The sequence below is a fragment of the Colletotrichum fioriniae genome, assembly GCF_027942845.1.
Source record: "Colletotrichum fioriniae strain IMI 355084 chromosome Unknown scaffold_1, whole genome shotgun sequence".
NCBI classification, from domain to species: Eukaryota; Fungi; Ascomycota; class Sordariomycetes; order Glomerellales; family Glomerellaceae; genus Colletotrichum; species Colletotrichum fioriniae.
The window spans coordinates 3,206,883-3,234,731 of NW_027076837.1; the positions used below are offsets into that span (position 1 = coordinate 3,206,883).

Here is a 27,849-nt window from a genome sequence, read left to right on the forward strand (position 1 = left end):
GTACAGTCCTTAGAGTCGCTCGTAAAGTTCTCCTGGAGAATGATTCTTTTTTCATCCATGGCGTCCTGAAGCCGGAGATCACTCCCTGCATAGAACCCGGTGTCTAGAATTGCAACCCGAACCCTATTGTCAGCCTTCTTTCCTAGGCACTGTTCTTCCGATGGATTAATGTATGCAGCGAGGAACTGTTTCATCTGGAAGGTAAAGTCGCCTTCGCTCGGTTCAGTATCGTCCATCCTGGGGTTCTCGAATTAGCCTTTTCAACACTAAGACACGTGGAATGACGGAGGAATTTACCACGCAGAACTTTGATTTTCTTCCACAGAGAACAGCCGATATTCTGAAAGAATCAGAGTTCTATCTGTCTTCTGGCCGTCCCTCCTTGTCTTGGTGCTTATCGAAGGTCTTGGAGCAGAAGAATCAGACGGCCACTCAGGCTCAGTGTCGCTTGACTTGTCACCGTTCGTAGACCAGCTTGTGTTCCAAGTTTCAAGGTTCTTCTGAAGAGGAAGAACGATCTTCTCGCGAATGACTTGTCGTACACATTTCTCTGCATCTGTCACCTTCGTGTCCATCTTCTCACGGAGAAACCTGGAGTACATAAGACATCCGAATATGGCGTCCCCATATGATTCCATGGGTGTACCTCTAAGAATTTGGACTTCGTCTCTCAATGAACCAGCGAGCGTCTTTGGGTCTTGGCTGGCACGGTCCGAAAAGCCCGAATCACCTTTCGCAATATACAGAAGCAGCTGAGCGAGAGAATAAAAGAAGGCCGGCTTGTTCTTGGGACAGCTGTTCTTAAAGGATTCGGCGATAGAACTCGAGGATTCTACTCCAGGGCCGAAAGTGCATAACAAATATGACTTGTCCCACTCAGAAAGCGGCCGGCCATTGGCGTCTCCCAAGACGCAGATATTGGCTAAGGTCCAGTTATTCTGCACCCAAGGGCCAAGACAGAGATAGTGAAAAGACGATGCTAAGTTGAAGGCTAGGCGAGATCTCTTCACAGTTTCATCCCCACTGTCTCCTGAATCGGTCTTGAGAGTTTTCAGAAGATCTTGAAGGCTCATTTTGCGTGGCAGTGATGGGGGGAGGAACTCTTTTGGAGGCGGAGCTAACCAGAGATCTGATCGGCTGAAACCTAAACGCAGTTCAATATGATCGTCTTGGCATGTTTGAATTTCTTGGCATAGATCCATGGGTGGGCGGTTGGGTGACAGTTGCGTGCTGCAATGGTGCGAGTGTCAGTTCATGATCAAAAGTCAACGAGACTTGGATTTGATGCCGTGACTTACCTGTCGCATCTACAAACTGTCGAATGATACTTCTGGATGTTAGATGAACCTTCTTGGGCAGGACAGCTTGTAAAAAAAATGCGAAACGTCGTCTGGTCCTGAGGTTGGCTCCAGCCAGAGAGCTGAAGAAGGGCCCTGCGGTTGTTGACCTTACAGGATGGACACAGTGTTCCATACAGATGACTGAACAAAGTGTCTGCATGAGACAGCGATGTTTCCACTGCTGATGGTGTTTTCGACGTAGCTGAACTAGACTGTTGATACTTAAACGGATAAAATCTGTCTAAGCAGCTTCGAAGGGCTACATTCAACAAAGTCCAGTTCGTGACATCCTCTCGCCGGTCGTCAGGTGAGCGCTTTTTCAGACTATCCTGGAATTGTGGACTTGGAGTGCCTGTCTCGTGTACAATCTGTAGTTCATGGCTAAACCAGTCTAGGATTTTGGTCTTATCCGGATTGGTTTCCATGTTAGTGTTCTACTGCTTTTGCTCTCTTCATATACTCTCTTCATATGAGGTCTACAAAGGCCCCATCTGTGGTAGATCAGGAACTCACCTTGACATCGGGAATGGTGGAATTGAATATCCGATAACCAAATCTATACAAGATGTTCTTCATCTGCGCATCAACCTGAACATAGTTGGATTCTTCTGCTCCTCCACCAGAACTGTTGAGTTCTTCAGCTGATTGGCCTCTCACACAATGAGAGAACTCATTGCATGCTTCTGTAACGAGAAGATAATGTTTCTCGAATAAAGCAAGGGTCTCGTCATTGAACCTCTGGAGATCATCCCCTGTGGCGCTGTCTGGTGGTGGGGGTGCAAATGCTTGCTCGCCGCTCATTAAAGTCGCGACATGATTAAACGTTACGGCAGTGCGCCATACATTCGTTTCATGCTCAAGCATACTTGATGAACTTGAGTGACCAGATCGCTTGCCACCGTTAATTATCGCATCATCCCATCGCTGAGGCAAGCTCAAGATTATAACAGGAGCGGGGTTACGCTCATTCTTTTTGCCTTAGGCTACAACAAGAATGAGTTACAGATTTGGCGATGGCTGCAGCATCAGCCCAAGAGGACTCGCTCGCTTATTGATTGACAGCGTCTTGGCTGCATATACCGGCTTTTACGACTGTCCGAACCCGAATTAGCGAATCTTCTCCTCTACAATTGCCATTAAAATACGTCGTTGCCCCCTCCTCGTACCTTTCTTTGGGCGAAGGGGCGATCGCATCATATCCAGGATACTTGCAAATAGGAGATAGAGCGAGATAGCGTTTGTACGCAAGATCTGGATGATGTCTCAATCACCCACCGAAGATATCTACTCCATTGCATCGCAATGTAGAGAGCAATTCGAAACCTACCTCGGAGGCCACCGAATACACCGCAAACGTGTTTCTCAACTGCAGCACAGATTCTCAATCTGGTCAAGTTTCCTCGGTGTGTTCGCTGACGAAAAAGTGTGTCTTGATCAGCGTCTGCGGCAGTCCCCTAGTATAAAGGGATTAGTCATGATGATGTTGCAGATGTTCAGAGTAAATCTGACATATGGTAAGCTGGCTGCGCTGCCCTTCCCTCTTTGCCCCACCCCTACGAAGCCAGACTTGGATATTCATTAGTGTGTGCAGCGATCCGCCATCATGGTGTCTTAGAGTCGAGCGACGACGACTTAGTAATGCTCGACGATCAAGACAGTGCAATATATGGTATGAACGGAGCCATGGAACGTCTACACCGTCTGGCTACGGTCATTCGAGGAGGACCACGTGATGATGAAGCTCAGGTAGTCCGCAAATTTGCCAGCAGATTAGAGCCCGACGGCTTCTTTGATGTGGTTCTCGCTATTATTGGATTCCATTTTGGGGAGGGACGAAAACAGCTGCGCTCCCAATTAGCGAAAACCGTGGTCTATCGCCGTCACCGCTTACTATACAATCGGAAACACCACGAGAAGTTATCCAAAGCAAGGAAAGAAACCAAGCCAGACGCTGCAGAAGTGCAAGAGAGTCCGCGAAGTGAAGGAAATCAGGCTCGCCCTGACTACAAGGATAGAAAAACGACTTTATCCCAGGGAGGAGCGCCTAGCGGGACTTTGAACACAGGCACTACTCAACCATCTCAACGGTTGATCAATGATAGAGTCAAGGCTATACAAAGGGCTCATCTAGATGAACCTAAAAGCTCGCCGGACAACGAAACGATTCGGTCCAAGAACCCCGCTCCCACTGGTCTATACCCAGATCCACCAAAACCGTTGAATCTCAACACACCAGTTTCTTGTCCATACTGCCACTGCGAACTTGGGAAATCTGTTCTCGCAAACGAGGATCAATGGAGGTAAGTCCTTCAGGTTTAAGAAGTCGGGATCTAGTGTTTCCTCGGCAAGTAGACGTACTTTAGCCGTACGGCCCTGACCAATCTTAGGAAGCACTTCGATGCAGACATGCGGCCTTACGCTTGTATCTCCGAAGAATGTGGTGACCTTCCACCGACATTCTCAAGCACAGGCCAATGGTTATCACACATGCGGGAAACCCACGGTTCCAGCTGGATTCAACATGTCCACCGTACTAAGTGGGTCTGCCAGCAGTGTCCAAAGGACAGTGACGAACGAAAAACGGAATTCCCAACCAAGGATCTTCTGCTACACCATTTGTCGAAACCGGAAGGAAAGCATGGCTTACTGGATCCTTTCGATCTTGCTGTGGCTGAGGCGGAGAGTCGAAGGCTTGACCCAGCTGGCGTTGACAAGTGCCCTCTTTGCTCTAAGTTTTCCGTCAGCCCAGAATCAAGAAAGGACACCAATGCGTTGTTCAAACACCTGGCTGAGCACTTGGTGTCCATTGCGAGATTGTCGCTTTACTGGTGGAAAAACGACACGAAGGAGGAAGACTACTTAACTACGGACAGTGCCACTCACTGGTCTGTCGATCCGTTTCCTGAAACTTGGGATAACTCTGAATTGCCCTTGCTGGATGAAATACCACATATCGAGGACAAGAGGCCAGTTCAATCATTCAACTCAGAAGTTAACTCCGACTGGATTTCGCCACCAGACTCGGAACTGAATCTGCGGCAACTCATTCCTCTCAAAGACTTGGAGGTGGACTGGCAAGAACTATCACGCCATTTCCTGAATCCAGAGGGTTCTCTTGACGCACGTGGCAAACGTATTTGGAGAACATTGTACGAATACCGCAACCGTCTACGCGATGCTACAGTGGAAATTCACAACGAAAGAGACGACTTAACGTACAGCTGGATCCCAGTATCGTCTATTTACCAAATCATCCAGGGCTCCAATGAAATTGTTGAAATACTTCAGACGGAAGACTTGGAAGTACGAGACGGCATGATACGCTTTGTATCACAACAGGCGAAGAAGCTTTTTGCTCTTCTAATTCGCCGTAACCACTTGAAGTGGTTGAGCTTCTTCTATGCCAACCACCTTGGCGACGAGTGCTTCCCCATCGACTTCGAGAGCGCCAGAATCGAAAAGTCATCTCAGAAGTGGACTGTAGCGTCATATAAATCAAACAAGTCAAATAAGTCCGTCAGCTTTGAAGTTTCTGCCAAAGAAGTTGACGGAGTCAGCAAGAAAGACAAGGACGAGCTACGAGTATTTTGCAACTCGTACCAGTGGGAATTCTTTGTGCCTGTGTTCGCCCCTAATGAGCCAGCTCGCATTTTTCATCCACGATGCCAGATGCCCTTCATCAAAGAATTCGAGCCTTATGCGACCAACTTCAGCATCGTCAGGCATTTCGTTATTCACCGAAGCCATCTCAACTTCCCTCGGGATGATCAAATTGTAAGATCATGTTCAAATCACTCGCAATCAACGTTAAACTCACGTACTTTAGGGAACAATAGTAGATGAGGATGACAACCCTCATATCGCTGTGAAGGAAATGTTGTCTGTCCAAGGTCTGACGGCCGACAAATTTCAAGAGCTTGCCAAAAACGAGGCGGCTATCCTTGCACATCTACGAGACCAGAAGCACCCACACTTAATCCGAGTAATTGCCAGCTACACCCAGGGAAACCGGCACTTCTTCGTTTTCCCTTGGGCTAGAGGTGGCAACCTGCGTAATTTCTGGAGACTCCAACCCAGCTTGAGCGCCGCGTCAGATGATACCAGCACTCAAGACTGGAACAAGTACTTGGAATGGTTTTTTGAGCAGCTACTCGGTCTTGCAAGCGCCATAAAGAACCTTCATCATCCGAGAAATGACCCAAATGAGTCTTGTAGGCACGGTAACCTGAAACCGGAGAACATTTTGTGTTTCAGCAAGAAGGAGGATGACATCGGCCAAAGCAGAATTCCGGTTAGCGTACGGCTCGTTATCGCTGATGCTGGACATACCGAAGTATATGTCAAAGTACACGAGGAAGACGTCGAATTCCTAGGTCTCCCGACGGCTACAACAAAAGGCGTGATGACGTACTCGCCCCCAGAGGCGATCATTAAACAAGCCAGAACAAGGCGACACGATGTCTGGTCCCTCGGCTGTCTCTATCTCGAGTCCCTCATATGGATGATGTATGGCTATGATGGGCTGAAGTCTTTTCATCTAGACGTTGGGCCTGGAGAGCCTTACTTCGTCATAGGCCTGCCTGTCGATCTCAAAGATACCGTGAAAGAATGGATCAGAGTGATCAAAGTCGATCCCCGCTGCGCTCCAATCGAGAAGACTGCTGTCGGACGTCTAGTCAGTTTGATCGAGGAGAGAATGCTGATCGCCCGAGTCACGACCAAAGACACAGACACACAGCAGTCGACGAGTCTCAACATGGGTTTTAAGGCACCTACGCTACCGCGAGAATCGGGTGCTTTCGCAAAAGGAAATTCTGAGCGAGCCGATGCCAAGGAGGTCCATGAGGAAATGAAGAAGATATACGATGCTGGCAAGCAGAATCATAATCTGACATGGATGATTCGAGATGCGGAAGCTGCTGCACGTGCGCCGCCCAGCATCACAAGGGGACTTGTTCTTGGCGACAACAGAAGACTTCCAAGATCACGAGAATATCTTGAGGAAAGAACAGATGTAAGTCAAAATGTGAGACTCGTCTTCGATCAGCACTTGTTAATATTACACAGATTAGCGAAGTCGATCTGCAGAAGTAATGACGTGGAATAGTAGGTGATGCGAGTAGCGCGGTATGAATTGAAAACGAATGGAGAGGAAGTCCATGGAGCGTCATTCTCTCACGTAGCAGCCCTGATGAGGGGGGATCTTGCACAAATCCAACGCTTGATCAAAATTTGCTGACAAGAATTTCGTACGTCAGTGAGCCTTCAGAAGTGGTGTGGTCATCATCAAGCTAACAAGAATCATTTGCGACGAAGCAGACAGTATCGTATGACCAAATCCTGCTTCAGAGTACGACTGGCGATACTACGCTACAAGTGAATATCGGCCTGGAATTTGGCTTGAACGTACTTCGCTAACTTACTTCGGCTCTGTAATCAGACTGTGAGTACTTACCTCGGTCCAAGCTCAACATCTTGGCCTAGATATCAGCAGGAGACCTTTTCACGAGATAGAGCTGATCCGACAAAGTCCGTACGTCATCGACAACACCCCCTCAATAGCATCACTGAAAGGGTTAGATGGCGTTTCTCTGCCCAAGACATTCCAAAACGCAGTGATCATTACCAGACAAGTAGGAGTGAAGCATTTCTGGATCGACTCCCTGTGCATCCTCCTGAGTCATGGTCCGGAACATGATTCTGCCTCAAAGGCTGACTCGGAAAGAGAGTGAGGGCTCATGTAAGAAACATTCGCCTCCGCATATGTCACCATTGAAGTCTACTGAGGATTACGGAGTGTTCCAGCCAGCCTTCCACAGAGACATTTTGTGGCAGCGTCGAAACACTGGAACAAGCCTGCAGCGAATCAATTTCCCTTCCGAAGAATGGGCTCCCTCTGGGTCATGGATGGCCTTTGATGGAGAAATGAGGTACATGGATGTTGCTCTTGGCGACCTCGAGAGGAGCAAGGACATCTCGTCACATTTCCAAAGGCCGTTGCAAGCCGTCTCGCATATGACTTTGCAGGCCTCGGAGAAGGCATACTTTCGAGCACTAGTCCGCACACTGATGAGAGACAACCCAGCGGAGGCGCCCAGCGGGGATGATATTGGATTAGCCAAATCGTGTTTTGCCCCGGCCGCTCATGTGTGTTATTATTGGTTCGAACAAATAGCATAGGGGGAAGCTGTTGCGATACTATGCTCTTATTGTTATACTAATTGAGGGATTAGGGGAGGAAAGGGCGGTTGAGAGGGTTGGAGTGGCCTATTTGTCTGTAAAGGATGTCTCGATTGAGATGACGTAGAGTCTATGAACGTTCAGTAGCTGTCTGTTGACTTAGCCTTTGTGCCTCGGTCCTACTCACTCGTTACCTAAGGTATTCAAAATTTCAAACGGTCATTTCGAGTGTGCTCTATTTTGTCGCCAGTCACAGAATAAGGGTACATATGTCGTATTAAGATGAAACTAAGCATAGTTCTGAAGTTGTCGAGATGCCATGATGAGTGCAAAAAAATAAAATAAAAATGGGATGCATGTCTTCGGTCCAGTTGGACGTTGGTTCTCGCACGAATTCGCCAATGTTCCAGTGGACGGCCCCGGATACCGGCCCCGCTCCGGAGCCGAATCCGTTGCGGACTCCGGTGACAGCTTTGTGTTCCCCCAAATGAAACTCCCTAACGTCTGCCTTGGAAGCCATCCTTACTTGGCCCTCACTTCGCCATGTTTCTGATTTGATTCTCTGTTTTTGTTCTATTCTTCCATGGGGATCATCCCGTCATGCTTCATCATCAATCTGGCTGACTTGTGGTGGAGGGCTTTTAAGTTTCCCCACTGTCTCCAATGCAAGTTCACTCAGTGATATCATATCATGCCTTTGATACCTCTGATTACGGAAACGCTTTTTGCAACAACCTCCTCTACACGCCCGCGCCTCCAGAAAAGGGTTCTCATCGATGTCGTTCAATGCACAGTCACGACTACCGGGTCGATTGAAGGATACGCACCTGGCCGCACGCGCCCTGCCATTGAAACACAGCCTAGGGAAGGGCAACGAGCACATACACGGCACTCAGTGAGCAACTTGCGATATTTCGAGTCAAAAAAATGCCATTACGATAAATCATTATCATACCAGAACAATAGCGCCCGCGAGCCATGCCGCTACTCATACAAAACGCCTATTTCTTCCCTTCCACGTCCATATCATGCACCGTCCTTCTGCCGTGAACTGCATCAACTCCTGTAACAACTCTCACGAGATACGCTCAAAGAGTGCTCATGTGGTGGCAGCAGCAAGTCCAATCGCCACCAGGCTCCTGCTTCCAAACACTATTGCAAATTCCCTCCGTCGCAACAAGCTTCTTCCCCTCCTGGCGCCACGCAGTGACCCGGTACACCAGGCTGGAGCTCATCATGTCAATCTCGACAAACTCGGGGTCGTCGTGCATGCGGTACGCCGTCCAGGGCTCCCAGTCCTCCTCGAGGTACTCCTGGAGTGTCGGCTTGGATTTGGGCGAAAGGGGCTTCTGGCCCGGGTGGGCGAGAACGGCCTCCTTGTCGAGGTATCTCTTCAGGTGCTTTGTCTTGCTGTCGCACATTGCGCGCCAGAGGAGGGTCTCGGCTTCGATTGTGTCTTCCTTGTTGCGGGAGTAGATGGTTCCCGATCCCTTGTTCTCGTCGTCGGACATTGTGGCGGTGTTGTTTTCGTGTGGTTTCTTTTCTTTCTATAGTGGTCTTTTGTGTACTCAGATGCGGTAATGGATTTCCGCTTGAAGGTGAATCGTTGCGTTCTATCGCTGAGTTTCAATGATCAATGGTCAAAGTCAGTGGTGTGAGGGGAACGGGAGCAAGTAAGAAAGTGCGCCAAAGAGCTTTATGATGTCGCTCAGAGCTCTGGCCTCCCTGAGCAGCGGCATTGCGTGTGACGGAGTCGTCCAAAAACAGGAAATCCTGGGTTTTGCTGCGTTGCGTTGCGCGTCTGATTGGGCGGGCAGGGAAATGCTCCTGTGTTGGCGGGCTTGACGTCACACCCCGGTGATGCGCAGCGGCGAAGAGGGGCCACCAGCGGCTCATTGCGGGGGAAGCCTTGAGCACTCACAAGCGTCAGCCGTGAGAGACAGGGGTTGGAAACTTGGAAACAGGTTACTTCCATGAGGTCTAGACTCTCTTCTCTCACTCCACGCTCTCGCTCTCTCTCGGTGAGTAAGGTAAGGCAATGAGTAAAAGGTTCGAGAGGGCATGCGACCTCTGATGTAACGCGTGCACTGATGGGTCCGGGAGCAACCCGGCCGAGAAGGTTCATCCACAGGTCGCAGTCTCGCCTTGTCAGTCTTGTCAGAACAAAGTCCAGTGTCTTTGATGACTTGCGCTAAGTAGCGTTGGTGGGCTCGGCACGTCAACGTTGTAGCCGGCTCCGCCCGTCAGATCGTGGGCCACGAGCAATGGCTTCGATCTATCGTTCAACGTCCCCATCGCGGCGCAAGGGCTAGCCTGGCCTGTTTCTAGAGTCGCTTTCTAGTGTCGCAAAACTTTCGAACTTACAACAGGTAAATAGTTAACGATAGTGAGTGAGATTCACGTCTGCTAGCTTTAATGGGCTGGTTCATCTCATCATGTTTCGTTCAGGCTGGTGAGCGCGCACCCCGTCAACTGCTCACTCAATCTCACCGAGCAGCTCAATTCGCCAAGGACCAAATGAGCTCCATGAATGAGGATTCTCATAAATCAGTTCTGATTCTCATTTATATCTCTGATTCTCCTCCTTAAGACCTCAGACCCTGGAGTTCTTCCCCTTAGCTGTTATGTGAAGAAATCTCAAAGCCGGGCGCTCGGGTCAATTGAGCCACTGAAGAAATGACGTCAAGACTCTTATTTCGGACAGCAATTGATTGTGAATGTGCTGACCGCGACTGAGCACTCACTAAGAGTACACATATCAAGTAATTCAATCGATTCAAACACACTACACGCAATGGACGATTGGCAAGAAGCAGCTTTCACGTCGAGACATGTTCACAACAGAGCAAATAAGTCAAGTAAGGGGGGCGGACGAGGGCGACGCGGTGGAGCCTTTGAAGTAAAGAGAGCGTTTGGCAGATACGACATCAAGTGCCCGAGTGCGACCCAAGTGAGAGGATTCATATCCGGGGAGAGAAATGGGAAACTTTACGGCCCGGCAATAGACGTCTTTCGGCTCTCGGACGACGGGAGGGGGCTGCTGGGACAGCTAAGCCTGCCTGGGGTGCTCGAAGCTAGTGTTATTCTTACGGGAAGCAGAAAGGTTCTCGAAGACCTGATATCGCAATTTGAAGGGAGCGACGAAGAGGCTGACGCTGCTCATAATTCCCATGAGAATGATGGCTCGGTCTCAGAACACAAATTCAGCGAGGTTGAGACGAAAGGAGAGGACATCGATAAGAAGGAGGAGGAGGCCAACGAAGAATTAGAAGAAGAGGGGGACGACGACGGCGAAGAGAGCGAGGTCGAGGAGCAGAAGCGGTTTAAAAACTTCGAGAAAAACAGCTTCCGCTCTCCCAAATTCTGGTTCCAATGGAATGGGGACGTCACACCTACTGCAACCTCCTCTCAAGATGACCAGACGTCACCGACACCTATTCGGGAGACTGGAAGAGGCTACGTTGTGTTTTCTGGGAATGACTGCCGATCTTTCAAGGGGACCATCAGCTGCGACTCACTAGGTTGGAAAGACGTCTCAATATCTGGATGGAAGGAAGTTTCCATGAGTGAGAGGGACGTTCCCTTCGTCTGGAAGTAACATGTCAATTCAAGCTGGGAAAGACTCTCCGAACACTTTGCTCAAAAGGGGTGGCAATGAGTTTGGATGCGTCAATTGGCATTTTAGAAGGGAACGACCGAGAGAAATGAAATCTTTTCGCCCCCAGGGGCCGACGCAATTGCCACCTTATCCGACTCCTTCCGTTGCCAGTCTTGCTCTCGATCTTTAAGTCTTGATCTCGTTTCCAGCGATCTTCGCCTGCAACGCTGCGTACATTCTATTCATGGCATTGCGGTTGAACTCCTCCCCAGTAACCATCGGATATTTCTTCAGCGGGCCCTGAATGACAGCCTCTTTGCACGGCTGATTAAAGAAAGCCATGCTGTATCTCTCCCCATAGTAATCCCCCTCTTCACACGGAGCCTTGACCCGATGGTAAGTGCTCTTGAATCGATCGTCGCTCCAACTCATCAGCAAGTCACCAATATTACATATGATGACCCCTGGCTTGATCTCGACCTTTGTCCATTCGTCCCCGAGGGCATGCTCACTGACCGCCTCACGACCAGGGCAAATCTCAAGTCCTGATTGCCCTTCTCGTTGGAATAGCAGCGTGAGGAAGCCCCAGTCTGCGTGGGCGCCTGCTCTGTGGTACACCTTCCCGTCATTGACGCGCGGGGTTTCGAAGTAATGCAGAAGCCGGAGCACAGACTGCGCGCCGGGATGAGCGGCATCGTGATACTTGATGAAGTAGTCGTCCTCAAAGCCAAGGCCCCGGGCTAGGCAGAGCATCAATCTTTCCGAGATGACTTGCACGCGATGCATGAAGGCTAAAGACTTCTCCTTGAAGCCGGGGAGAATGTCATCGCTAGCCCAGACACCGTTCATGTTCTCCCCAAATTGAAGTTGATATGACTCCTTTTGGTCGGCTGCACCCGTAGACGGTCTGATCTGCGACAGCTTCTCCCAGCCGACGTTTTTGGGACTCCACGGCACGGTGGCTTTTGCTTCATCTGGTAGAGCGAAAAAGGACTCCGACACGGAGAACATCTCATCGACTTCGGATTGGCTGAGACCGTGATCCTTGATGGAAAAGAAGCCGACGTTCTCGGCGGCGTCACATAGCTGAGACGTGATTTCATCAATGCGACTGTCGAAATCACGGAGGGAAATCTGTTGTATGAAAGAATTCAGTCATTTATCTCATCAGGACAGTTATCTGAGAGAATGGAACAGGAACACACCTCGGGGATAACCCGATCGACGTACTTCGTCTTCTCTGTCATGACGTCCCGATCGGCTTATGCTCAGTATGTGCGCAATCCAGGCAAGAGAAGGAAGTTCAGCCTTCAGTTCGAGTGAGTAAATATATCGGCCGGTAGCCTATATGCCTCAAACGGATGATTGCAACACCGGCGTTGAACTGCTGGATAAGCTCGACGATGTCTCCAGCGAACCTCGTCGTCAACACATCTCAATCGTGCTCCCGGTAGTCGAGATAAGATGAGGATGAGTGACATGCAGCCATATGCACGTCCCGCCCATCAAGAAGCTGGGATTGGTGGACGACGCAAGCTTATCTTCGGCACCACATTGTCACCAAAGATCAAATGGCAGAAGGCATCAGCATACCTGCCAAAGGACGGAAAATGCCTGGTGGCAGGATCGGCGGTGGCTGATTGATACTTATCGTTATCTCTCTGCCCTTTGACACCAATTTTCATCCCCATGAGCAGGCGGTGCATTCCGACCTTTGCCCCAAGATGCGTCGGATGGGTTGACCTGATTCGATGATTACGAACGCAGCATACATGTAAACAACATGTTATTCTATGTTGAAATAGTGTTGCGTCTAGAACCATGGGCGCAGTCTTCATAGGGAAAGCTTTCAGCTGCTACACGGCCTGCGGTGGCTGAGCGCTCACCTAGACTGGCCTGCTACCACTGGAGCTTTAGGCTCAGGGAGATATTGGTGCGCTGGGGCCCTGCCGGTTATGCCCGTCGTTTCGTGCTCCCTTGTCATACTTAAGGTAAAGTACGAGTTAGTTGACTTCTTTTCAATGAGATGTATTGAGATACTGTAAGCTAGCAAATTGTACTTAAGCTGATTCCTCTCTAAGAATGTCGACTTGTTCCGTAGTCGGCGAATGCGCACCATGATTGCAACCAATCGGGGAGGCATAGGTAGAGAGAGGAAATCTTTGCCCAGAACCCCAGATACTAGGCCCATGACTCTCTCACAAGTCCTGCCCCAACTTATACAAAAGCGTAATCTTGAACGACCCATCCTCACTCCTCTCACCATTCCTAAAAGCGGCAGCCTGCTCAGGCGTGATCCTCACAACCGCGGTCTCGCTCCCAAACTCCAGATTGGCGTGGTTGAAATCGATGTGCGTACTTCGCACCAGAAGGCGCACATTGATCTCGGCGTGCGCCGGCAGGGTGTACCGCGTGCCGACCGAGACGGTCACCAGTACGGCGCCCGTGGCCTGCGTTTCGGCGCGGAGAGTCACCTGGTTGTCCGGGGTGTCAAAGTATTGAGGGCGGGCTGTTGACGCGGGCGGGCGGAAGTCGAAGCGGTTTGGGGCGTTGGGGACGCCGCGGTTGAAGGGGTTGCAGAAGGGCCAGCACCAGCCGCCGCCTGAGGCGCGGGCTGCGACGGAGGTGTCTTCGGCTGGGGTGCGGGCGGCTAGGTCCGCGTTGACGGCGACTGGGGAGGCCGTGGCGAAGCTGGCTCCGAGAAGGAGAATGAAGAGGGCGCAGAGGCCTCGGGAGAACTTGAATGACAACATCCTAGATCTTGTAGAGTGTAAGACTATAGAAAGAAGTTGCTGCTGCTGAATCTAGATCGATTGTAAGTGAAGGGGGTATTTCAAGTGACAGACAAGGTGAAATTGCTTGACTTAAATATCCCAAGTTCCACACTCGTGCCAGACCATGAGATACTCCTCGAGGGTGCTTAAATCTATCTCGTCAATCACAGTGTGTAAGTATAAACTGTATTAAAGCAGATCTCACAAGCAATCTCTCCAGATGAAGACTCAGCCGCCTGTTGTATAATAGTGTTCCGCGCTTGCGATACATCAGATAGTGAGCCTCTCAGAACCCAACGCTTCATCTGCTGACTTGAATAGTGCACAAGACTGCCGCAGAAATCAATGGCCGCATGACATTCAGTCAGGTCAATTTCTACCCACAGGGCATTGTCATGCCAGGGCGGTGCAGTAGCTCTGGGCAGTGTGATTGCAAAGGGCAGATTCCGGGGCAGCAAAAGATCAGCACTATCCATGACTAGTACGTGACCTGGGCTAAAGATTTAGACTTATTTGGCTTCTCAAGCAATTTATAATGGAACGAGCTATTTGTAACTCGGGTCTTTGCAATTCTGAAAGGTTTTCCATCAATTTGAGTTCGGCCCTAGCTCTGTTTGGGCTGACCCCTGAGCGAACGCCGGGGTCTCGGGACCCGACAGACAGACAGGGCGGGCGACACGGAGAAACTTTGAGATCCCGGCCCCACTTGTACCCGGTCCGCGCGGTGGCCTCAGCCACAGCACGGAAGCAACCAGGCCACCGGGTAGTCAGCCACAACTTCAAACGTCGTAACACGCGGCACGCGACTCACCAAAAGATACGTACGCCCTTTCGGCCACTATTCGTGATCAGCTTCACCTGTGATATTGTGAGAGTTAGATCATCTCTATTATTTCGCGGATTTTGGTAATGATGAAGGTTTTGAGTTACTTAGATTTGGATTGTTGTCGGTAACCATGAGTGAGAATGAGATGTCCAAGATTAATGTAAGTCAGCAAATCAAAAATATCGTCCAATTTCAATTGAGGGAAAGACCCTAGATACAACACTAGTGAAATGATACGTTTCCAAGTTAGTCAGGTGAGATGCGAGATGAAAAGACGGATGAGAGCAAGAACCTACCTTGGTCACATGCTGCTTAGCGAGTGAAACATGCTCAAGAAGCAAGTAAAGATGTCCTACAACATGAGCAACACCATAATAGGGAGGCATGAAGGGAAAGTGAGTAACCTAAAAGTAAGCGTATCAACCAAGAGTGAGCAGAAGAACTTACTATTGTTTGCGTCTCCAGTCCCGAAGGACTTAGCAACCAATCCAACGAAGGAGAGGAAGTTCCCAGGCAATACCACGGGGAGGTTTGGAGTCCGACTTCATCGCCCAGAGGAGTAGTGATAGGCTCACCGGGGCCAAGGAAAAGAAGGTGGGGAGGAAAGTGATTTCACGATGGTGGCTCACTGAAGCCGTGGAGGAGAAAAGAGGGTGGGGAGAGAAGCGATTTCACGATGGTGGCTCGCTGGGGCCGGGGAGAGAAGAGGGTGAGGAGGAAGGCGATTTTCCGAAGATGGCTCGCCGGGGCCTTGGAGGGTAGGGGGTGGGGGAGAAGAGTGGTTTCCCGAAGGTGGCTCACTGGGGCCTTGGAGGAAAGGGGGAGGGGAGAAAGGCGATTCCACGATGGTGGCTCGCTGGGGCCGGGGAGGTAAAATAATCGCCTACACGCAAGCGATAAAAAGTCTACCAATTCGCCAGAAACCAAAAACAACATCGGAGAGAAGATAGAGGGGGGAGAGAGAGAAGAGAGAGAGAGAAAAGCAAAAACAAAAAAACAAAAGAAAACGGAAGCGGAAGAATGAAGATCTCAAACAAAGACAAAGGAAACGGGATTTTTTTTTCTCTTTAGGCTTTTCAAGTTTTTTTGGGCTTTTGTGTAAGTGTAAGAAGAAAACAAAGTACAGAGAGAGAGAGAGAGAGAGAAAGAAGAGAGGGAAGCAAGTACTCTAGAGAGTGATGGGGTTGTGGCGAGAACCGCCCCGAGAGCGACGATTGCGTGGCTGAGAAGGGGGAGCGGGAGCGGAAGCCTGGGGCAAGGGTTGAGAGAACGGATTCACAGCAGCAGGCGTAAAGGGATTGCGGTTAACAGACTGAGCAGCCCTCGGGCCCTGATTGCGATTCGGTCTAGACCCGCGAGGCTGACCTCGAGCGGGCTGGGGATTAGACCGATGCTGATCAGGGGAAGAGTTCCGAGGGCCACGCGTCTGACCATTGCCCTGAGCCTGTTGCTGCTTCACCTGAGCTCTGCCCTTACCCCGAGCGCGGCGCTTGCGAACACCTTGAGGCTTGGGCCCAAAGGGATTCGCAGGCGCCGGAGAAGAAGAGGAGGGGCCACGGGGGATATCGCCACTCTTGGAGCGGTTCTTGGGGGAAGAGGAAAAGAGAGAGAGGTTGGAGTACTTGCGGTAGAGGGGATGATTGTGATGGAAGGGATTGGCAGAGGGAGAGCACTTGCTCTTCTTGCACTTAGCCCAAGCGACTCGAGCAGCCATAAGAGAAAGAGAGTGAACAGGGGCGGCTACCTGCTTGGTGAGAGCAGGGGGGAGAGGGCCAGCCCCGACGGTGAAGGAGGAGAAGGATTGGATGAGATCTTCGGTTGGATTAGAGTCGGTGTGAGAGCCGACCTGAGCGCCAACCGGCTGAGAAGGAGAAGAAGAAGAGAGAGAGGAGGGGGCTCCAAAAGCAGGGGGGTTGAGCCTGCCTTTGGGGGAGAAGGAAGAAAAGAGTTGCTCAAAACAGGGGGGATAGGCCTGTTTTCAGCGGAAAGGAAAGAAGAACAAGAACCGAAGGAGGAGGTGGGGGGAGAATCCACCTCCATCTCAACGGGAAGAGAAACGTGAGAAAAGGAAGACATTGTGATCTTGTTTTTGGTTTCTTGCGAACTGACTGAATGAAAAACTTACAGTTGGTAGACTTACTCTTGCGTGTAGACGATTGTGAGTGAGATGAAGGATGACAGAAATGAACTGGAGGGAAGGGGGAAATGTGCTCCTTTAAATATGTTCTCTGGAGACGAAGCCGTAGAGGTCCATACTAAACCAGAGAGCATCAACTCCACTAGGGTTTGGAAGCATGATCTCGAGTGAGTACCATGAGTGAAAGATCACGACGCCAATTACCGGGGGCCGCAGAGGTTTTCGGCCGGACCAAAACTCGAGCGAAGTGTAAGAGTGAGAGGCAGTGGGATTTGCGGCCTGGCTTGACCAACAATGGCACTAAAGAGCTCAAGGATGGTGACATATAGGGCCTTGGATAGCGATAGATGACACAGCAGACTGGAGAATAGATAATTGGCCTATGAAAACAGCAAACGCCAATCCCGGTTGCCAGAGAAGATCATTGTTGAGTCGGAGTCATCCTCCCTTGGCTCTATAATGCCAGCGAATTTACATGTGAGTCCCAGCTTGTGCTAGCGAAATAATCAGATCAAGGTCTGGCAAGCGTCCAGAATCATCGACAAGATTAGACCGTTACTGCAGCAAGACGCCGCGAATATGGAGGCATGGCGGTAGTTAAGGTTGAAGCGGACCATTGACACCTGCATGGCGATTGTTTTAACCTTAAAAGCACCCGTCGGGCCATTCCGCTGCCAGGGTATGCTCCCAAACCCAAGCACTTGGAAACCCAGGCGCTTGGTGCGCCTGTTGGGGAATTGTCACGATATAAATTGACGTTTGCTGGCTGCAGCAATTGTTCTCTTTTCCGACATCATTCCTCATTCATGGCCGTGGGCAAGGCAGAGTGGATTGCAAAAAACAGGGGGAATATGAGGATTGCAGAAGGCAGAGGGATGTTGAACCCTCGAGAGACCGCGCAATGGGTAAATTGGTCGAGCAGAATCTACTTATCTTGCGCTAAATATAATCGCTTCGTCACGGGGTAGACATTCAAGGTAATTAAGGTTGCTGCTAAGGTTATGGGGGGCGTTGATATCTGCATGAGCGTCCAAACGGTACCCATTAGGCCATCCCGGTACAAAATTATGCTTTCGAATTTCTTCGACTGATTGGGATGTCTATTAAAGAATCTCCGCAGTATAAGATGGCGTTCATCGCCCGCTACTGATTGTTTTTGCGACCAGAATCCGCATCCATCTCGACGGGGAAAAAAGTCTGATAGGAGAAGACAAAGTGAATGTGCATTTGACCTCCAAAGAAAATGGCACAACAGTTGGCTTAGCCAGTCAATCAGCACCACCTATCGCATCTTCCGCTAGATATCGCCAGTTCGTCACGGAATATTCCTGCTAGAATAGTTACGGGGGATATCAGCTGATGGCTCAGGCTCGAAGTAACTCGTTAATCTCCTGCCACAGTACCTATTACCCGTGTACCATTTTCCACCGACGACAAGGTAATTTACGAGGTCGGCCAATCCGTCGAGTGCCGAAAGGCATCAGTACACGCGCTCCTAGTTTTTTTCTAACGCTATCCCTTCTTGAAATTTTCATTGGGTACATCAGAAAGCATAAAGACGCCAAGATCAAAAATTAAATTAAATAATCTGTGATCTGTTATTGCCTCTTATACAGAGTACGTACCTATCTACTGATGCCATTCCGTACTCGATGGGATGACAATCTAGATTTGTGGATCTAATGGTTTGCCATGCCTCTTCTGCAGGCATGCGTGTCTCTAACATTCCCACAGCAACTGACCTCTCCACCATACCCTTCCTGAGATGCTGGAGACACTTTCCAGCCTCCACCAAAAGCTTCACGCTGGAAATATGCCATAGTGATCAGCCGTTGGCCATAAGGAGTATCTAGCTGAAGGACACGTGAGTATTCATCTTTGTGACTACGGGATGTGCTAAAACCCGAACATATTCTTGTACGCTAACTATGCTTCAACTAATCAATATGTATCAACATGAAAAACAAAGGTATTTACCGGTGCCAAGCTCATGAAGCAATCATGGCGAAGCCCTCCTTCACAAGATCAGTAAACCAACAATCTGTGCCAGCAGAGTCATGTACAGTAAAAAGCGCAGGCTGACAGACTGCCTCGCACCCGTGCCTTCTCCCAGTCATGCCGCAGCGCCGCCGCCGACCTTGGACATGATGAACTTTGTGGCTGCGTCTCCATCAGACTGGACGTAGCTCAGGTGAACCTGGATGTTGGCCCCGCTGTCGCAGAACGGGTCGCCGCTGTTGCAGAAGGAGGCCATCTTGCTGGAGACGGCATCGCACCCGGCAGTCTTGGTTCTTGGAAAGATCTAGAAGGTGAATTGGTCAGCAAAGTCTATCCTGGCCGGAGAGGTTCTTCTTCGTCTTGCTTACGCCGTTCTTCTGGCTGGTTCCTTGATCGAAGGGCTGCCCGGTCACGTGGCTTGGGTCGCCCATGAGGACAACGGCGGCGACTAAGTTCATGTTAGTGACTGGCAGAGATTTCTCGACGTCGTTCGGAACGTACTTTTATCCGTAACGTCAGTAGCCTGGGGCTCTGTTGCCTCGAACCCGGTCTCGCTTGTGCCGCAAAGAACATCGGCAGTAACGTGTGCTCCCTTCGTGGTTCGTAAGTCATCCTGTCTTGGTCTGGTCACGATGAGTGACCACTCACTTGCGAGTATCCCATGAGGACCATCTTCGTTTGAGGGCACGCCTTGGCGTAGTCCTGAACCAGCTTCGTCATCGCCGTGACACCAGCCTTCTGCGACGGCTGGTAAGGATTCAGCAGCGCAGGGTAATCGACCGGGACGATGTCGGACCCCGGAACCTGCGATTGGATGTTGTTCGCGATGGCGCCAATGACTCCCGTGCCCGGCTGTTCGGTGCTGGCCCGGGCCACAATCATATGCACGCCCGTCGCACAGCCCGTCGCGTTCGTTTGTCGAGAATAGACCTCGCTCCTGCCCTGCAGGGCACCCTGAAAACCTAAAGCGACGACGGGTGAATAGACCATGTTTGCGGAATTGAAATAAGCGCTCTGCACTAGTGATTTTGACAGAAAAGGTTGTTCGTTGGGCAGATGCTACGTTGGCGTCGAGTTACTCTGAAGACTTCTATCAAAGAAAAAGTCAAGATGGGACGAGGGGACGCTGCGCTACTTATATGTTGAGTTGCGATGGCAGCCGTCAATCCGAAAGCTGAGTCAATATCAACCACCTTTTTCCGTCCATCGCGGCAATCAAACCAGCCGAGGCTGCTTTGGCCCAACTTCAGGTCATTTGCGACAGAGAATGCAAGGAGCGTGGCAAGAAGGACAGTCGAGTTGGCTGAAGGACAATGAAGGTCGCGAGGATTCCCCATCGAAGAGTCGCCTCTGACCTGGCGGGGCCAAGACTGGGGTTGCTAGACCATCCCAAGATGGAATCAAAAGCGAATCCCCAAACAAGCTATCGGGTTCTCGGCCGATTCAACGTTGAGTGGTGGACCACATGGTCTCAGCATGGTGTGTTTCACCTTGAGCCGCCAATCATGGGCCAGAACTCGCATTTCGAGACTCTCGATTCGGTCGGCGGTGGGAGAAGTCTGTAGTTGTGAAAAGGCTGCAAAACGAATTGCGGATGATCGGCTCCATGGTTGGTGATCTAGGGTAGGGTAGGCACGGTACATCGCGGGTCTTCGCATGGGGGCTATGGTGAGCAATGGAGCAAAGGTGAGAGATGCGACTGGTCGAAGCGGTTATGATGCACGTCATGGGTTATTTAACGGGGTCTTTAGGAAAACGAACGATACCGGGGTAGGTCCAGATCCTTCGTTCCGGAATCCGTTCGATGCTCTGTAGAGACAAATGCGATTGGCTAGAATCTGTAATATGCGCGGCAGCGCGGCAGCGTACATGGCGTTCATCCCAGCTATTTGAGTAAACATTCTCCAGCAACCCTCTTCATAGACCCTGGTGATCCGTTGTAACTCATGTAGATGATATTGTTGTCAATGGTGGCTAAGCTCCTTCATCGACTGGACATATCCACACATGCAGCTATCCCCGGTCGGCCGCAAGAGTTCTACGAGCACTCCTGAGGCCAACCTCTGACCTTACTAGCTTGAATTGATTTGATCAACCAGCAGACTGGGCTACGATTCGCTCCGCGGCAACAACTCATGCCTCGGTCTTTGTTTAACTCTTCCATCTAGTAAGACAACCCGGAAGGCGCTTACCTGTCTCAGGTGCTGTCGCGAGATTTGTGATGCAGTCTAAGGTAGTCGCATACCGCGGATCAAGCTTTCGTCATCAATATAACTGATGCTTAGCTCTGAGAACAGGTCGGAAACGATATCATACCTGAGCGGGCGAGTTCTTTGAGCAACCGATAACAACAAATTGCTTTTCAAAATAACCGATGAGATGTGAGGGCCTACTCACTGTTACCTGCTTGAGCGCGCTTGAGCGCAAACGGTCTCCTTTTATGAGTTGAAATAGGTCTTTCACAGGTCTACAACAGACAGTCAAGCTTGCTTCTTGAAACTCCCAAGGAACAAGCGGCATCCAAAGACGCCTTTATCCTCACTTCTCTCATGGCAGATGCCTTGACTGAGGATTAGTTGATGACCATCGGGTAAAGTACCATCAAAGGCCACTGCTGAGGATTATTCCACTCCCCAAAAGGCCTCAGTACCTCGATCCACTACGAGAAGGTGCAAACATACTGATTTGCATTCGTGTTCCCTTGTTCAAAGTGGAGATCTCCCCTGTTCCGTATAGGAGCTTTGACGGGCAGGCTTTCGCAGGAGACAACTCGGCGGCTAAGACAAATCAGAAAAGAGCCTTCGGTCATGGCGTTTCTTGACCGACTCCACCCTGAGCCATGCCATGAAACCATCCGCTGTGCCCCGGCGAGCTGGAGCAAAGCACGTCCAGCTCCATCGCGACTTCCACTAAGGCTCATCTGCGACATAGTAGGGGAACTTTATTAGAATATTCTCCGGGAGTTTGTCTCCTTGGTTTTGGCTGACACTGACGGCATGATACTCGGGAGAGCCGAGGCATCAGCTTGTCCTTCTTATGTCAACTGCGTCTGGTACTAGGAAGTTTGAATACACTAAGCGGTCCTGTTTTTCTCGTATCGACATCATTTCTACCAAGGCTCACAGTTCATGACTAGTCGGACGATCGCCTCGGGCTCAAGGCAGTCGTGGTTGAGGCGCGCTACGCATCGCGGGGCGAACGGGAACAACTGGGGCAGTCAAAACCCGTGCCGTTTACCTAAATGTCAACTCAACCATTTTTTGAAGATTACAATCACTTGGTCTCAAAGCTGTAGCCAACACTTGTTCGACGTTCCCGTGGGCATACTGGTGCACCACAGTGGAACCTGGGGTTGCGATATGAATACCTAAGGTACGTCGCTTCGCTTACAACAACCTGGATATCAGCCTTCAGCGCATCTTGAACACGCTTTAGAGAATACGAATCGTAGCTGTTGTGATCGCATATGCTTATATGAGGATAAGCGAGCAGATGTAGGCAAAGGCCTGGGTGGCAGGTCAACCACATTTGTCCGTGATCGCACGGTCGGCGAGTGAGCGCCTATTTCTTGCAATTCAACATAAAGCTCTGGTGATCAGATTACTGAACCAATGAGTTTTGTATAAGATAAGTGTAACGAGCGTCTACTTGCTTGGACGTCTACGCACGACAGCTGTCATCTCGTGGTGTCCGAACACCAAAGGTGATGACGTAACGCCACAGCCGAACTTCCCGCCGCAGATTCCGGCCCGCGCCAACCCCATCTTGTCCACTTCACACCTCCAAGTTGAAGGATCACAACGTTTGCCCCGACAAACTCGACGTATGAGAGCTTTCTCACGTTATGGCTTCACGCCACTTACCTTCTTACAGAGACATCGATGTGGAACTCGACGCTCTAGCCGAAGCCCCGGATTTTGAAGGCCCAGACTCTCCGCTTCCGCTTCAAGACGACAACAACGACATCTTCAGACGGCAGACTGGGACAATGAGTAATCATAACAGCGTGATGGAAAACGCACCGAAGTGGATGAAGACCGCGCAGCCATGGAGTCGCTCCATGTCGCAGAGATTCCTCACAACCCTTCGACCGCGGCTTACAGTGGGATACCTGCTGTGGGGTCTCATCGGGCTCTATGTCTTCTACTGCATCCTCATCCAGTCACCTCTCTTTGCATCCAGGCTACCAAACTACTCGGGGCCATTTGAAGTCGGGGCGATAGACATCGAGGTTCCCGTCCGTACTGTTCGCAACACGAGCGACTCAGTTCTCGCCAGCAACGGCCAGGCCGCATTCAACCTCGAAACGGTGCTGTTCACCTTGTATTATCCAGCCGAGAAGGGTGTAAGGGGAGCAGGTCATCACTATTGGGTTCCAAAACCCATCAGCCTCACAGCAGAGGGCTATGCGAGGGCCGCCCACTTCAACAACTCCATCTCGCGACCGATATTCACCTTCGCAGTATGGGCTTTGGTGGGGGGCATCAAGATTCCAGCACAAGTTGATGTGCCGCTTCTTTCATCGACAAGCGGGAAAGGAAATGAAAAATTCCCCGTCGTGGCGTTGTCTCACGGCCTGGCCAGCTCCCGGACGGATTATACGCACTACTGCGGTGAGCTCGCGAGCCGCGGAATCGTCGTGGCTGCCATCGAGCATCGCGACGGCAGCGGACCTGGCTCGGTCGTTACAGCTACGGACGGCAAGAGCCGCAGGGTCATGTACCTCACCAAGAATGAACTGAGAGGCGGCAGGGAGATGGAGTCTGATGACTTGAAGTTCCAGCAGCTCGCCTTTCGACAAGCTGAGATTGAAGAGACGATAGCGGTGTTGCGGTCATTACACGCCGGAAAGGGGTCAAAGATCTTCACAGACAACGCCCGCAAAGAAGGCCGCGGCCTGGCGGACTGGGAGGATAGACTCGACTTCTCCCAAACAGTCATCGCAGGCCATTCCTTTGGCGCAACGGGCGCGCTACAGGCTCTTAAAGGTGCTACATCAAGCGAGAACCCGGCCGTGGGAGGTATTGCTCTCGACCCAGGGAAGAGCAGCGGACGACTGAACACCGATATCGACGTGCCCATCCTCATCGTCCACTCCGACTCCTGGTCCAAGAAGATTACACCGTTCTTCGGCCGGCCGCACTTTGATACAGTCAGGGATATCGCGAGGGACGTACTCAAGCGCGTGGGCTCAAGCTGGTTCCTGACCAGCCTGGAGACGAGTCATCCCAGCGTGACTGACGCGCCGCTCATTGAGCCGTTGCTGCTTAGCTGGACTACGGGGGCTACGATTGATGTGCGGCAGGGGTTACGGGAGTATGTGAGGGTGACGATGGAGTTTATGACATTTTTGAAAAACGGTACGAGAGAGGGCGTCTTGTCGGAGGGGGTGACGCATGAGGAATATGGAAAGGATACATTGACGGATGAAGAGAGGGCGAGAATACCCAAGGAGACGACGAACTATTGGCAGATTCACGTCGCGCCGCCTCGTGAAGTGTAATGAGAATGCTATCTCATAGCTGGATACTGATGTTTATTATGAGTCGTTACAATTTGAATTATTTTTCATGACCGACCGCGAAGCCTCGAGGAAACGAATGGGTCAGGATGTAAGACTGATTCGCCTCATGTCTTTGCTACCAGGTCTGCTATTGGTCTTCAGTGATGATCTTTCCTCCTCCATGGCCACACTGCACAGGACAGGCTGCCCTCCTCACCGACTGGCCGTGAATGGGAACTTGAGATTAAATCTCACATCGAAAGACATCATCTCAGTCAAAACTGCACATCAATTCAGATCTAGAACAGCAGACTGAATCACCCATACTCGATCTCCCGGCATGTTCCGCATCTTCGTCAGGCCGCAGGCGAGTGTGCCCAGCCTCTCAAGTCTCGTGAGTCTTGGGTCGCTGCCGAGCATCCCAAGCCAAGGCGAGCAGCGTCAAGGCCGCGCTCCCACCCTCCCAACCGGAAACGATACCCCAGTCCTGCCGCCAGAACACGAAGGCGGACGTCAGGCGCATTGGTATGGTGGCGAGAAAGAAGGCGCGGTTGTCTTGGGCGGCTGCTAGGGTGTAGTAGATGCCCATCGCAATGGCGGCCAGAGCGTTGCCGTTGGCTGCGGGGAGAGCGGCAACGGGTAGGTCTAGCGCCTTGAGGGAGTCTTGGGGACGGAGGAGGGAGTGGACTCCCGCTGCGAAGGAGGAGAGCCCGAAAACGAAGACTGTGAGGCGCGCCGTGCTTGGTGCCATTGTGCCGTCGAGACTACCACGCTACCTTGGGGCTCGTGGTCTGGTAGAATGAGGGTTGGTAATCGTGCTTATGTCCGGTCACCGGATGAAATTGAGAATCTTGAGGAATCACATCTAGGGAGAAGCTCTGGTTCGGCAATGCTACGAGTCTACGAGAGGATGGACTGGAGTGGACTGGGTCGAACTTGTCCTCCCTTCGGGGCTCCCTTCGGGACGGGGACGACCCGAGCGGAGGGAGACGAACCTGTGGAGTTTGTTCTTCGAGGGGTCGCACTGGTGGCAGTGTTTCTGGGCGGGCATGACGTGCGATATGTGGTTAGCTGGAAAGTCTAAAACCAATACGGACTGGGCTATCACTGTCACTCTGCTAGGGAACCCCTGAACTGGACGTTGTGGCTTGAGACATTTTGATTCCAGGTATCCGGAGGACCTTGAATTTTGGAAATTTGGGATGTTGTGGCTTTCGAAATGGGCTGATGCTCTTTTGAAGGGCCTCTCGACGTCAATGTTTGAGGTTTGACTGTCGTGGCAGCGAGGAGAGCGGGATGCCTTTGAAGGATGCGATTTGTTTCGCTCTCTAATTTGCCTGCGACAGGGTAACATGAGGCTTGGCGTGAACTCTGAGCTTCAACTTTGTGTAACCGGGGATCGGATCTCCAGGGTATGATTCGACAGTTCGAGATTAGCAAGGCGAGCATCGCTGCATCAGATCATACTATGGGGGGAGCTCATCCCGCCGGCCGTGGCTTGACCACCAGTAAACTTCGTTCTCGCGTCTGCTGCCGGGATGGAAACGCCTCATCTCCGTCATGAACAAGCGGCCCATTCCGCAAGATTCGACAAGTGAGGCGGTGAAGGATGCGGTTGGCAAGCCTCAAGAGACATGAAAAAGCCCAAGACAAGCCCCGAGTCGAGCGATAGACGAATTGGAAAACGGCTGGGCGGGACGGTGAACCGCTGAAATAGGAAAGCATTGGTGAGACATGCGTAGGCAGCGGAAGCTGACGTGAATACCTACGCAAAACTCGTACACTCTTGAGGCGTGTGTGGTAGTGTGTGGTAGTGTGTAGGTATGCAATGCAGTGCGGCAGTCGGTTGCAGTACCGATTGTACCGCACCCGCGCAACCGCAGACGAGACCAGACTTGCAGTGGAGGGTTTTCAGTCTCCCTGGTTTTGATGGGTCCGAGACACGGCCGGCCTGCTTGTGAACCAAGACATCGGGGGCCCGGTGCAGAAGTGAACGTCCAACGTCAGTGGCAGCATCGTCGGCGGCCTCTCGATGTTGGGTTTTTCTGATAACTGACCATGCAGGGTAGGAGGAAATATGTGTGATGGCGTGGTGTTGTCGCTGCTCGCCGGTTTCGATAGAATGCAGGTAAAGTAAGGTGATGCATCTAGAGACTGGCCGGTCGAGAACACGAAGCGAGGGAAGAAGATGTAGTCCGGTCTGTAAACTCGGTACTACCTTATGCCATAGGTCGGACGAAACCGTCAGAGAAGAAGAGCCGCTTACCGAATCTCGACTTGCCCCAGCAACTCAATGGCACCCTCCAGACTTCAACTTGCCGAGAGAGCACCGAAATGGGAGACCACGTACCATGCAGATCTTGAGATGGGGAAAAAAGCAGACGGATGGAAATGTGAGAAAGAGAAATCCTCCGAGTCCGTGCCCTAGAGCCAAAGTCAACTACCGGCACGTCCATGTCAGCTTACCTTTCTACATTCCCACCTCGCAACACATTCTTCCGTCCTCCTCGTTATGGTGTCATTGATATCCAGCCTGAATATCACTACGACCCTTCTCTTGAGTCTCACGGCGTCATCTTCAACAGACGATGCCTTCTCTGGGCATTCCTCCGCGAGACTGGAACAAGGTCCAGACTCTAGCATAACGGCAAAACGCCCGTCAGCAACCATCAGCATATCCGACATTCCGGTTAGTCGTGCCGTGTGTCGACCACATCAACCACAGTCGGGCGATAGAGCAAGCGAGCAAGCAGGAGCCGCGCAAGTGTCGACCTGGGTTCCCAGTCCAGCTGAACTGAAGACATCCCACGACGCATCATCAAGCCCAGTCGTCCGATTTTCTGGTTCCTTGCTCTTGTCTCCAGGTCCGACGTGGCGGACTCCCTGTCAATGCTTACCGTCTAACCGAACAGCAAAACTCCAACAATGGGGGGGTGTGGTGTGTGGTCCTTCCCGCATCTTAACTTGAGACAGGTTGGGGGGCAGCAAGAGACACAAAAAAACAACCAATAGATGGACAAGGTGTTTGGGTGAGATTGGAGATTCGACACTGGGCTCCCTTCACCGAGTGTCGTCGGCCAGCTCGGTGTGGCTGGACCATCGTTTCTTCTTTGTCGATTCTCTCCTCCGGGGCGTGAAGTAGACGCTCGGGGGACGGGATAATGGTCCTCACCTCGGTCCTCGACGAATCGCAGCTTCGTCGCAAGATACCGTTCCCCCCAAAAAAAGACCACACCAACAAGGGGAAGATGAAAAAGCAAAGGGACCAAAGCTGGATTTTAAAGGCCAAAGCCAAGACAGGATCGGCCCGCAGGTGGGCAGCGTGCCGCCGCCGCCGTCGCCGCCGTCCCCTGCTGGCTGCGCTCTTTTAATCAACTGCTTGCTTGCTTGTTTGTAGTGGTTCACTGAGTGTGCGGCGCATACATTACCAGATCTCGGGGTAGAGAGCCCGCCCCCAACCGGCCGGGCCTTTTGGCGCAACTGGGAATGGCGT

General features: G+C 51.3%; 7 protein-coding genes across 7 annotated transcripts; 2 read left to right on the forward strand and 5 right to left on the reverse strand.

Annotated features, from left to right (window-relative positions):
* Nucleotides 1-6,096: 6,096 nt before the first annotated feature.
* N0V96_000813 (uncharacterized protein) lies at nucleotides 6,097-6,434 on the forward strand (the record flags this gene model as incomplete). Its single annotated transcript, XM_065756046.1, has 2 exons — nucleotides 6,097-6,354; nucleotides 6,408-6,434. The coding sequence occupies 2 exons, from the start codon at nucleotides 6,097-6,099 to the stop codon at nucleotides 6,432-6,434; spliced, it is 285 nt and encodes a 94-aa protein (XP_065615286.1).
* Nucleotides 6,435-8,608: 2,174 nt separating this feature from the next.
* On the reverse strand, nucleotides 8,609-9,031 carry N0V96_000814 (uncharacterized protein; the record flags this gene model as incomplete). Its single annotated transcript, XM_065756047.1, has 1 exon — nucleotides 8,609-9,031. The coding sequence occupies one exon, from the start codon at nucleotides 9,029-9,031 to the stop codon at nucleotides 8,609-8,611; it is 423 nt and encodes a 140-aa protein (XP_065615287.1).
* A 2,273-nt stretch (nucleotides 9,032-11,304) lies between these two features.
* Nucleotides 11,305-12,365, reverse strand: N0V96_000815 (uncharacterized protein; the record flags this gene model as incomplete). The annotated part of the gene is made up of 2 exons (XM_053193198.2): nucleotides 11,305-12,252; nucleotides 12,324-12,365. 2 exons carry the CDS (start codon nucleotides 12,363-12,365, stop codon nucleotides 11,305-11,307), a joined length of 990 nt encoding a protein of 329 aa, XP_053049316.2.
* A 951-nt stretch (nucleotides 12,366-13,316) lies between these two features.
* N0V96_000816 (uncharacterized protein) lies at nucleotides 13,317-13,871 on the reverse strand (the record flags this gene model as incomplete). The annotated part of the gene is made up of 1 exon (XM_053193197.2): nucleotides 13,317-13,871. One exon carries the CDS (start codon nucleotides 13,869-13,871, stop codon nucleotides 13,317-13,319), a length of 555 nt encoding a protein of 184 aa, XP_053049315.2.
* Nucleotides 13,872-18,968: 5,097 nt separating this feature from the next.
* N0V96_000817 (uncharacterized protein) lies at nucleotides 18,969-19,843 on the reverse strand (the record flags this gene model as incomplete). The annotated part of the gene is made up of 4 exons (XM_053193196.2): nucleotides 18,969-19,157; nucleotides 19,222-19,301; nucleotides 19,355-19,445; nucleotides 19,502-19,843. 4 exons carry the CDS (start codon nucleotides 19,841-19,843, stop codon nucleotides 18,969-18,971), a joined length of 702 nt encoding a protein of 233 aa, XP_053049314.2.
* A 2,998-nt stretch (nucleotides 19,844-22,841) lies between these two features.
* Nucleotides 22,842-24,356, forward strand: N0V96_000818 (uncharacterized protein; the record flags this gene model as incomplete). The annotated part of the gene is made up of 1 exon (XM_053193195.2): nucleotides 22,842-24,356. One exon carries the CDS (start codon nucleotides 22,842-22,844, stop codon nucleotides 24,354-24,356), a length of 1,515 nt encoding a protein of 504 aa, XP_053049313.2.
* Nucleotides 24,357-24,741: 385 nt separating this feature from the next.
* On the reverse strand, nucleotides 24,742-25,107 carry N0V96_000819 (uncharacterized protein; the record flags this gene model as incomplete). Its single annotated transcript, XM_053193194.2, has 1 exon — nucleotides 24,742-25,107. One exon carries the CDS (start codon nucleotides 25,105-25,107, stop codon nucleotides 24,742-24,744), a length of 366 nt encoding a protein of 121 aa, XP_053049312.2.
* Between the last annotated feature and the right edge of the window lie 2,742 nt (nucleotides 25,108-27,849).